The 12,444-nt window shown below is 37.5% G+C and overlaps 1 protein-coding gene across 1 annotated transcript; it reads right to left on the reverse strand.

The window, feature by feature from the left end:
* Positions 1-9,561: 9,561 nt before the first annotated feature.
* On the reverse strand, positions 9,562-11,309 carry LOC137948709 (protein CANDIDATE G-PROTEIN COUPLED RECEPTOR 7-like). Its single transcript, XM_068794855.1, has one exon. The coding sequence runs from the start codon at positions 11,262-11,264 to the stop codon at positions 9,939-9,941; it is 1,326 nt and encodes a 441-aa protein (XP_068650956.1). The 5' UTR covers positions 11,265-11,309; the 3' UTR covers positions 9,562-9,938.
* Between the last annotated feature and the right edge of the window lie 1,135 nt (positions 11,310-12,444).

Raw genomic sequence — 12,444 nt, forward strand, 5'->3', positions numbered from 1 at the left:
CTGAATAATATGATACTCTTGCTCGTAATGGGACATGGGAGCTAGTTCCTCCTGATAGTATCACTAATCTTTTTGGTTGTAAGTGGATCTTTCAAATAAAAAGTCACTTTGATGGATCTATTGATAGATTCAAAGCATGTCTTGTAGCCAAAGGATTTCATCAATTACTAGGTATAAATTACCATGAGACTTTCAACCCGGTTGTTAAGCTCACCAGTGTGAGACTTGTACAAAGTATTGCAGTCAGCAATGGTTGGTTCCTTCATCAACTCAACATCAACAATGTCTTTCCTCAAGGTTTGCTCTCAGAAAATGTTTATATGGCACAACCATCGGGCTTTGTTGTTTTAGAACATCCAACCTATGTCTGCAAACTTCATAAAGCTATATGTGGCCTCAAACAGGCTCCACAGGCTTGGTAACATGAACTGTGTCAATTTCTTGTGGGTTCAGATTACAAGAATTCTCACTCTGATACTTCCCTATTTACTCTTAATATTGGCAAGCATATTTTGTTTCTACTGGTGTACGACAATGACATTATTATTACTGGTAATAATGATGACGATATTTCTCAATTTAATATTTACCACGCTCATCATTTCTCTCTGAAAGATCTTGGCTCTCTCTCTTACTCCCTTGGAGTTGAGGTTACTATGCATCGCAATGGCATATTACTCTCTCAACGCAGATACATCAAAGACCTGTTCAAAATGACTCATATGGAAGATGTTATACCTATTCTCACCCCATTGCCGATGAACTCTTCATCACTCACCATGACCTCGAGCTCTCCACTTTCTGATCCATCTCAGTTTCATGTAATAGTTGGCAGCCTATAATATCTCTCTCTCACTCAGTCTGATATTTCCTTTGTTGTCAATAAGATGTCTTAGTTTATGCATCAACCGACTGACTAGCACTGAGTGTTTGTCAAACGAATTTTAAGGTATTTATTTAGCACATAGAATAAAGGACTTCTTCTACACCGTAAGTCTCTACATGGGTTCTCGGATGCCGATTCGTCTGGCAATAAAGATGATTACTCTCCCACTAGTGCCTACCTTATCTATCTTGGGTGTAATCTTATTTCCTGAGTTCAAATAAACAATACACTGTTGTCCGTTCTTCCACTAAGGCCGAGTATCAATTAGTTGTTGCTATTGCTGCTAAACTTCGGTGGGTGTGCTCTCTGCTTATTGAACATAGTGTGAATTTATAGTCTTCTCCAATAGTCTATTGTGACAATATTGGTACCCCTCATTTAAGCTCCAATCTCGTGTTTCACTCTATAATTAAACATGTAGCAGTTGATTATCATTTCATCCTCGATCAGGTTCAATCTGGTCTACTTTGTGTTGCTCATATTGCTTCTGCTAACCAACTTGCTGATCTCCTTACAAAGCCATTACCACGTTCATAGTTTCAATTGCTAAGAGACAAGATTGGCCTCTTTAACCATGGCCTATCTTGATGGGGCATGATAAAGGAATTACAAAGTCTCAGGTTTATCTCCCCTTAAGTTCTCAGATAAGCTCTTTGTTGTAATTATCTCTTCAGTTAAGTTTATCATTATAAAATATATATAAATACCACTTTTAATCAATGCACATACGTACTTCAATTCAACTTCTCATATTTCTTCTCTTAATTTATATTATTTTGTTGCAAAAATGTGAGTCTTCGAAATCTCGTCAGAGTTCACATGTCCATTCTTGAATTGAGTTGAGAATCCATAGAATTTATATTGTTTGGGATGATTAAACAGTAGTTTTGAGTTTACTAGTTACCATTGTTTGGGATGTGGCATGGTGGATAGAGCTATTAAGTTCCCTTCCTTAAAACAGCTCCCAACATTACATTAAGCAAACTCACCACAAGATGACACAAAAAGCTATTATTTGGCATTCAAAACTTTGATGTCCACTTTTCGAAGTTGGTGAGAGAGAGAAGAGTCAAGAAAATTGCTACCATCTTAAGTGTTTGGAGATAATAAGGCTATGCAACCTAAATCTTGTCCTCAATTACACCACTATATAAAAGTTAGCAAATTTGAGATGGCTTTTAGCATTGAAGTTTCTTAGTCCAAGGTAACTTGTCTAAAATTACAGCATCATATTTCTCCTCAAATCTTATGTTGACCAACCCTCCTATTTGGTTTTTTATAACAATAAAAAATTCTTTTTTTTTTTTTTGTTTTTTGAATATTTTCGTTGAAGTTTGAAACCCGGGGAGACCACAATAGAGTATTTTATACGTGGAGGTTTTGTTTTATTTGTTTCAACAGTTAATTTTTACACAACAATAATGGTATTATGGGCTATTAAAAATTTGATATGGCAGTGGATAATGTAGTACTCTACTATAGAGTGAGTAACTATATTTTACAACCTGATATTGCAACGTTGTAGATGGCATCATTTGTCAAATACTTAAAACTATTCATTTGAGTCCATAGAGAGCACAATGTAGCTTAGTGTGAATACTTTATCATTTGGATGATTAACTAACTATTTCATAGTCATTTAGACTGTCTTGCTTGAGTGAAAGTAAAAAATTTGTAAGTTATTATAATTCTGATTTATGCAAAAGACTATGTTCTTCATATCCTTTAAGACATGGCCAAACTAGCTGCTATTTTGTTGAAGAGCAAATATGGAAAAGTCTTACATGACTCTCACAGAGCCAGAATTAATATGGTGAAGTTTAAGAAGAGTCTCATGGAAGGAGGTCTCACAGAAGAGTCTTAATTAAAAATATTTTAGTTATGTTAGTCTTTTATTTATGTTCAGTTGTTCAATTGTTCTAGGACTTATCTTTTAGTATTTAACTTTGGATATAATTGAGAAAGGGTAGTTTAATTATAATTAGATTCTATTTGTTTCCTCTATTATAAATCAAGGGTCATATACTCAAATTATGTTGATTTTCAGGATTTCATAAGTAATGAGATTAAGCAAAGGAGAGATAGAAGAAGAGAGGATAGAGTATGATACATGTCCAAGAGAGGAAAGAGAGAAGAATACGTGAGGCAAAAGGAGGAGGAAATTAGGGTCTTGGACTTAGCCAAACCCTCCCCCATAAGATATATTTATAGGTATCAAAACTACCAATATTATAAGTATACCCTTCACCCTAATAAGAGTGAAGAAGAGACAGAAAACGTAAACCAAACTCATCAGTGTCACCTTAATTACATCATATATTCGAATACCGCCCCCCCCCCCCCCCCCCCCCCCCCCCCCTTCAAGCTGGGAGGTAATGGCAGTGATTCGAGCTTAAACAAAATAACATAGATGTAGTACTAATCTCTTCCATCACGGTGTCCCAAGGATAAGTACGAAACCGGACACAAACTCTCATAAGGTAAAAATAGGTGATAAAACATAAGTCAAAACCAAACTCAAAGGATTTCAAACGAATATAGTGAAAATAATCACTAAAGTGGGTAATGTCTGTAAGTGAAAATCAAATAAAAGATGGCAGGAGAAGACTACCAAAGGGTAATGGGTAAAGAGGAAAATAAGATTCTGAGGCCACCATGTGCTTTATTTTTCTAAGAAATTCAAATTTCGCATCAGACGAACCAATGCTGACAATAGTCAACAAATTATGAACCCAAGGCAAGCAACCAAGGAGCTCTTCTTCATAAATAATGTCTCAATCAAAGAGACACAATAGCAGCAACGGAAATGGGTCAATGCCCAAATAACATGCACCATATGTGTAGTTGTATAGTAGCAAAGAACTAGTAAATAATAGAAATCCATGAGAATAATAAGGACTCATGAAATAGTCTACAGTGAGTCCATCAGTAAATAAGGAAGTTGCACCAAATCTGGGTAATAATCCAAGATAATAATCAAGTCGGAAAAAAAGAACCGAGTTGAAACGAGTAAGATATCAGACCAATATAGATGAGTCACAGGAAAAGTAGGTATAAACCTTGTGACCCGAAACCGTATAACCGAGGCAGGAAATAAGTGAGCCAAGTCAGGTTGACCAGAGCCTAATTGACTCACTGAGTTGACCTGAACCAAGTTGGCCCGAGTTAACTGAGTAGACTAGTGCTACTCGATAGCAGCAAGAAGGGCAGCCCCATTTGCTGGCTTGACCCGGCAAGGTCTGGTACAGGTTGGGCTACCGTTCAATTAAAATCAGTTTCCTAAGTTAGGAAACATTAAATTTTTCAACAGTGCCATCTTCGCCGTCCAAAGTGGCAACGCAGCTGGCACAATAATGTTCGGGATTACAGGAGGATACCAACAACGAGCAAGATTGGAAACAGCAGTGAAGACAATGGCAAGAATGACGCGGATTTGCAACAGATATTCCCACCTACAAGATTGACGAGCGGCGAAGGAGACAACAGTGAATCAGCCAAAAAATCAGTAGTAGGCAAAGTTGATAAACTCGGCCAATGATGGTGCAAAGATGAGCCTAAGGAGTTTCAAAAAAAAACAACAACAACGACTTAAGTTAGAATATCAGAATATTAGGTTGGATATATGCCAATCAACGAGATACCAGCACCAACTTGACAGCCGAGCTGGATATATACGGCTGCAAGAATCAATTCGAAAATAGCAACGTCTGGAATACAAAAAATTTCCAGCAAACAAATCCTGGAATTATGATATGATATCGTCATCCATAGAACAGAGATGGACTAGAATCAATGGATGTCAAAGAGTACAACTGCAAAAAAGTGTAATGGTCCTGGGTTAGGTACTTGGTTTTCCACTACCTACCAAGCCGGTCTTTTGGGTAGTATTGGCTAGTGTTTAACATTTGGTATCAGAGCTATACCGTCATCGCAAGTTCGAATCCTGGCATGAGCAAACTTAGCGGAGGGGACGACATAGCGACTTGTATAGCGCAAAAAGGCGGTGTGGGTTGCTAGAGTGGGCCATAGCAAGTGGGTCGCCGTGGACTTCGGCTCGTGAAGGCGTGAGTATTGTTATGGGCCTGGGCCAAGTACTTGGCTTTTCGCTACCTACCAAGCCGATTTTTTGGGTAGTATTGGCTAGGTACTTAACAGAAAGAGAGAAGTCATGCTTTGGAAAAGGAATCATCTCCCATGATGGTCAGGAGGAAACAAGACCTCTCGTCGGATGGCCAATTCACATTGTCTGTACAGTCCAGCTGTTACAACCTCATTCTTGAAGTCTTCTTCTTTCGGCAAAACCAATCTCAGAGAGTTTTACATTGATTCAGGCAACTAGGTAGAACAGAAGATTCCAGGCTATCATGCTCTATTCCCTGTTGTTGTTTGCGGAAGATGCCAGTGGGATAATCTTCCAGCAACAGCAGTCGCAAAAACCAAACAGCAGAAAAACATAACTTACCCACAACGCTTGCTTCTGAACAACACGGGATAGTGAAAATTTGAGACAAACTCGGATTCAGTAAGCCAAACTCGGAATTTAATCCTATGAGACTTCCAAAAAATAGCAACAAGAATTGGAATGGACTGTTAGTCAAGCGACGAAAATAACTTTCGAAGGTAGTAGAAAATTTTGGATTTGCAAAGACTTCCTCTGTTAACATCCAACTGCTCAGCAATGATGAAGACGAGCGAAGAGTTTCCTAAAACCAGCAATGGAGATATCTCCTAGAGAATCGACAGTAAATCTTCCTGACCAAAGCAAATATATTCACGACAATCTTCCAGCTCAGTTGTTCCAAAGATAAATGAATTGATGAAAATGATCGTTGACCAATAATAGCACTAAGTTACCAACTGATAGCGAAACACAATTTGGCAAAGAACATTCAAAAAGACAATGTTCCATATGTGAAAGATATTAAATTTATGGAAAATATAAATACTTCATTGACTTCATTAACTTATTATAATCAGAGTTTATGAACCTCTATTTATAATAGAGAAAGGTAGTAGAGTCCAATTATTTGGCTGGTAAGTTTTTTTTCTTCTCTTCATTCCCGAAGTTTTGTTCCCCTGGTATGGAATTCAAAATGGAAGATGATTGTTGCTGCTGTAAAAGAATTAATATGAGAGATGGTTATTGTTGTAAAATGATGATTTTTTGTTAAAGACTACTACTACAAAGGAAAAATTAAACCAGCGCCGTGGGACAACTCTGTTGAGTCTGTTTTCTGTTTCGATTCGCCGGATTATTTCTCTACAGAAATCTCTACTTTCGCCAAGTTATTTGATCGTACCAGTTCTAACCAACAAAAATACGTAAACTTGCTCTGTTACTTGGTATCCAGCCCATTTTTTGAAGTTTCTGGCTCGTCCAAAGTTGCTCTTTGCATTGTCGTCCAAAGTTTTTTATTGATCTCGTATCTTTTGTTGGAAGATGGACTCCAACCCACACGACCAAGGAAAACCCAAATATCTAAGAGTATTATAAGATGGGTCACACGACCAAGGAAGACCCACGCGATGGGCCCAAATACATAAGAAGTAGGACCCACCATGATTATCACGAGTTGGCATCCTTGTCACATAAGTTGGAAGATTAAGAAGGATTCAAAAAGACAACCACAAACTAGTTGGAAGATCAAGGACTCACTTTACAACTTTTTTTAAATGGTCAAAAATGGATATTTTGGATAGGAAACTTATAAGCAAGCTTCAAAATTCGTAAGCATCTAACAAGCTTAAATTCACATACCAAGCCTCTAGAAAAATATTCTTAATCTTCAAATTCTAATTTTACCATTTTGAAGAAAACACTTGAGGTTTGCCTAAATCCTCCCATTTCTTTTCACATTTCTGGCATTTATAGTTTCATCAAGCTCCATACACTTCATTTAATTTATTTAAATATTAGGAAGTTTAGATCTCACTAAAAGAAGGGTTATTTTTCCAAAAGAAAGTTGCAAAAAAAAATTGTTCTGTTTTATATTTTCACTTTCTTTACAAGTTCTCTAGCACTTTGACACCTAAAAGAGTTAACGCTTGAATGTAGAAAGGAAATGTCTACTAGAAAACTAAAATCTAGTTTATATTGAATCTTTTGGGGAAAAGTTAGAAGATTGGGATAATGCAATTAGAGATTACATTTGGCTTAAAACGAGAGCTAGAATCTCTCTTGTATTTTTTACTACAAGAACAAGATAGTGAAAATTTTCCAAATCAAGGGATCTTGATAAGATTACCACTAGAGGAACATCAATAATAATAAAATCTTTGCCTATTTCTGATTGTATATATGTACTTTTTATTTTTACTTATTTGCTTACTTTTAATTATACCTTAAGAGCTTAAATTTTTATTTTACATTTCACCCCTTCTTGAGACACCACCTGGGCCAACATTGCTCACAATAATAAGTTCTAAAAGAGCTAAGCTCAAAATCATGTTTAACATGGAAAAGAGTTGCAAAGAAGAATAGAACACAAAATTAAACGTAAAACTATATAGCTGATGCCTAAACATATGGGATAAGGCATTCACAACGAGTCAAAAATCAGTATATGGGATTAGACAAGTTTACAACGTGTCAAAACTAGAAACATTGCACACAAACATACGAAGAAGTGATACATTTTAAGAGGACAGAAAAATGATTGAAATTCAATGTATGTTAGTAAACAAAACATTGAAGAATATATACAGAAACAAACAATAAATACCACCAGACATAAATGCATAAAAATAGTCAAGAGTTCTCGAAATTCAGGGGATCAAAGATTACTTCTGAAATCCATTTTTTGTGGCACCAAATACCAACTTGAACCAGTAGGCAGGATAAAGATTGTAACAGAACGATGAAGAAACTTAAAAGAGATATGGAGTTACTATCCACATAACCAATTCCTAGAACAGAAAGAATCAATATCTTAGGAATGAACAGGTTTAAATCAAAAAAATTCTCCAAGTTAATGGTACAAAATCAAGAAACGCCTCGGCCAGGTAGGATGGTGGATACACGATTGGCTAGCTGCCCACTAAGGCAATTTGAAAAGACTTTTTTTGTCCCATGAATGTCCATTGAGACCATGGTTCCACATACCAGTATTGTGTGCCCAAATGTGATATAATTCAGCCAGGGCAGCCCACACAACATGAAAACCAGCCTGTACTAGCTGGTACACCCTGTACTAGTGACCTCAAATCACCTACCACATATACAGTCTCCCTTCCAGGAAAAAAATAACAACCTAGGATGAAGAATTGCTACAGACTTCAGAGGCTACAGCAAGTTAGAACCCAATACCAATGGCAGTAATATTTTGTTATGTTCACTTCCTTCTATTATTCCTCCTTTTATCAGTCTCTCAACAGTAATTACTCTTGTATACATATAGTAGTTCTCGTTCACCACACACCACACACCACACACCACATGGCTTGTGCACTGAAGCCATGAGTTTTCATCAACAGGCAATCCTAATCCTTATCTAAATACATGAAAAGGAGAGGGCCTTGGATGCTATGGAACAAAAAATAGGCAACAGATAATCAAATCAAACAAAAAAGGAACTTCCATACTGAGATTCGTCTTCTGCTAGACAAAAGCTAGTTTAAACACATATTTGACTCTAAACCTACGAGATTACATTTTTCCCACCAAAAATATAAACACGTCAAGAACACTAAATGTGGATCAGTTCTGAAGAAGTTTAGTTCTGAACTGAATTACTCATTGAAATTGTTCATGCCACAAGAATCTCTAATGAAAGAAAAGAAAAACATGTCACCCTGAAGGTAGGAAATCCACTAATAAAGCCTGTGCACTTTTCCTTCTACAGCAGGTCCTATCACATGCCAGCCACATTTTTATACTAGAGCAAAGATTTACATGCTAGAGCTTGTTTACAGTTTGATGCTAGCAACTTTTTCAAGATAAAGATTTCGTGAATGGATCTGAACATTTCTGTATGAAATTGAAGTATCCAACAGTTATAAATTTAAGGGTTCTGTGAAGTTGAAAAACTATCTAAATGATATAGTATTGCATGCTTCCTGGAATTTAACAAACTTGAACCATTAGCATCAGATGAATGTTTTACAAGCATAACAGGCCTATGCATCTTTGGATGTATTAATTTAGTGGGTTATCTATCCAACAACAGGTTTTAACACTTTTGAACCAGTGGGACGTTATATATCAGATTCTAATCAAATTTGAAACTCCTCAACTCCTGAACATCTATTAGCATAAGGTTGGTAAACACTAGTCCACTGACATATTGGTTCAACAGAAAAAAATTGTCAAATGGTTCTATGCTTATAATTAAATAATGAACACCAAAAGATCCAAATACCACCAAATTAACCCACAGACAGAACTTTAAGTGCTATCCGATGGGTTAAATCCAACATAAAACTACCAATAACTATCTGCACTCCCCACAGACAGAACTTTAAGTGCTATCCGATGGGTTAAATCCAACATAAAACTACCAATAACTATCTGCACTCCAGAATCAAGAGGAAACAGACTCCCATATCAAAAAACTAAATATTTCTTTTTAATTGATACTTCCATCAACCTCGTGGAATAGCAGCAATGATAAGCTTGGATGCATGTCAGAGACCCAGGATCACTCTTGCAATATTATTCAGATCAAGCAAGCATCCCAAACAAATTAAGAGGTAATTCAATTCACAAATATAGTGGACAGGATCAAGCACATACCACCCACAAAGTATCAATATGAATGAGTATCCAAATCTCCAAAGTCAAACTTTTGAAGACAGACAGAGTCAAAGAGAAATTTGACAAAAGACTCTAAGTTTATAGGATGAACAAGGGTTGAAAATAGTCTATACCATAAACAAGAGTATTGCGAATATTGGATTGAAACTGACCTATTTCAATGTGGGGAATCCTACCTTAACCTTCACAATGTTCTTGCTCCTCAAGTATTCCTCTTCCTCAAAATCCTAGCTGTTCCAGAATCTCTGTTCAGTTACTATCCCATGGCAATTCAACCTTTCAACTCAAGCCACAGATTTATCACAGTTCAAAATCATCATCAAGTTTCAGAGCTTCAGCGGCAGCTTCTTCTTCCTCATCATCAATCACAAAATAGGGATTGTGGACCTCCGGCCTGAACTTGTAACCCGTGAACACATAAAATGCAAGTGTAGCTAGTTCCCCTGCCACAACACTTGTCCAAAGATACCTATATGAAGTAATAGTGACCAACGCATAGACAACAACCCTCGTGAAGTAAATATAGCAAATGACAACTATATAGTACTGGCGAAACAGCGTGAGCTTCATCAAATTAACAGCCGCCTTCCCGTCTGTCCTGGCAGCCTCTCGGAGGTTCTTGATAGACCATACAATTGGGAAGAGCACCGCACAGCAGCAGATTACATCAACGAGCAGGAACACCTGCTTCCACGTGATCCAGTCCTGCGCGTAGGGCCCGCTCTCGTCAATTACAACCTGAGCGATATTTGCCACGACCTGAAGAGGAATTACAATCATCAAAACCTTCTTCTCCTTATCTTGTAGGTAGGGTTTGATGAAGGACCAGCCAGTTCCGATAAGAACGATCAGAGTGAAGAGACTGATCCCCTTCAAGAAGCTGAAAATGTAGAATAGCACATCCCATCCATGCGCAGAACCAGTGCGCTTGATGTAGGATTTATCCTCCGCCTCGCAAATGAGGTTAAGCGCTTTAAGGATGACAACGGCTAACATGAAGAAATGGATCCTGTAGACAGTTAGGCGCTTCTTGTAGAAAACGAAGATCCACAGAACCGCAAGCGAGGAGTACACCACAAAGAAGAAGAAGTAAACCCTAGGAAGCACAGTTTTTCCAGCGGAAAGGTAATCCCGACGGTCGCTCTTTCCCTCCAGGTTATACATGGCAGACCGAACGTCCATGGAAACCTGTACCTGAGGAAGACAATTCGCGAAAACAAGAGTGAATTGATTTGCCTGCGCCTCCTCGAAGAGTGTATCAAAGGAGGAATTGCCGCGGAGGCGATCGAAAGTGTACACAAGCTTGATCAGGTCGGACTGAAGAGCGCAAGTAATATCCAGATCCTGGATCTGCTGCAATACGTGGAGCCATGAATCCCGCGTGCAGAGGAAGAAGCCGATCTGAGAGAGGTCATACTCCGGGCTGGAGTTTGAGAGGGAAATCTGGGAAACATTGAGTTCAAGACGGCCGGAATGCGTGAAACCAAACTCATCGAAGGGAATGATCGAGCGGCCATCGGACCGGATCTCAGAGAACCGAATCTCTGCAAAGGAAAGGGGGAAAGAGAGGAGCAGGAAGACAAGCGAGAAGAAGATGAGATAGGAGGGTCGAGAAGAGATCGCCATGGTCGCCAGATTGGATCCCCTTCTCTCCCTCCCAGCTTCCGAAACGGCCAGAAGACTACAAAAGCAGAGTATTTTATCGGCCCGCGTAAGGGGAAAACGAAACGAAATAAAATACCTGTTATTGTTTAGTTTGTTACAAAATTGCCACTGCCTTCCAAAATGGTGAAGTGGTCGACCGTGGCGTTTTGGTAGTTTTTGGCTAAGATTCAAGCAAGTTGAGGAGGGTGAAAGCATAGGGAATCAACCATTTTACTTGACGCTTACGCACTTTTATTATTCTATTCTATTTCCATCCGTACGGTTTATTTTAGAAACATTTACAGATTCTATATTCAATTATCTTATTTTTATCTACAAGTTGTAAATTTGGTATCATTGAATATAAAATCTGTAAATTCTTCAAATACTAAAACTATAGCAATTGAATAGGGTAATTTTTAAATACTATTTTTAACTAGGATAGAAGTCATACAAATGGGCATATATTGTAAATATTTTTCAAAAATATTAGAAATACTTGCCTTGTTCCTTCATCCTCAACGTATCCCTACTTGGCCTGGCTTGCTACATAAGATAAAGGCTCATTAAAAATTTTATAAACCTATAAAAATCATATTTTTTAAAAAATTACAAATAATAATTGTCATGATATAGTTGAAACAACTTATTCATAAGTTAAACGCCTAGCCAATACAACCCAACAGACCGGTCTCTTAGGAGCGAAAAGCTACCGCTGACACCCGTTCCCATTCCCTACCGCTACACTCCGGGATTCAAACGCGGAACGTGACGGAAAGCTCAAACACCATGTCAAACGCCTAACCAATACTATCGAACAGACCGATATCTTAGGAGCGGAAAGCTACCGCTGACATCATACACCACATATACCTAGATTAGATAACAAATAATCCATTCAAATTAAACTTGTTGCATTAAAAATACAAATATTTGTTAAAATAATTATTAAGCCAAGACCCATTAAAATCTATAAACCTATAAAAATAATAAAAATTCTTTTAAAATTCAAAAAATTACAAATGCTATGATAAAATAAAATAATCTTAATTTACACTATACACTTGGATTGAATTACAAATCATCTATCCAAATAGAACTTGTATGCATAAAAATACAACTAACCACTTGAAATAATCGAAATCTCATGACGTCATGAAAC

Source organism: Aristolochia californica, unplaced genomic scaffold, assembly GCF_029961685.1.
Source record: "Aristolochia californica isolate CCGP_79_NKW_82.1479 unplaced genomic scaffold, dmAriCali1.0.hap1 SCAF_13, whole genome shotgun sequence".
In the NCBI taxonomy this organism is placed as follows: domain Eukaryota; kingdom Viridiplantae; phylum Streptophyta; class Magnoliopsida; order Piperales; family Aristolochiaceae; genus Aristolochia; species Aristolochia californica.

What these genes read in the sequence shown, in the direction of transcription:
- LOC137948709 (XM_068794855.1), bottom strand. Translation starts at nt 11,264, where the DNA reads ATGGCGATCTCTTCTCGACCCTCCTATCTCATCTTCTTCTCGCTTGTC.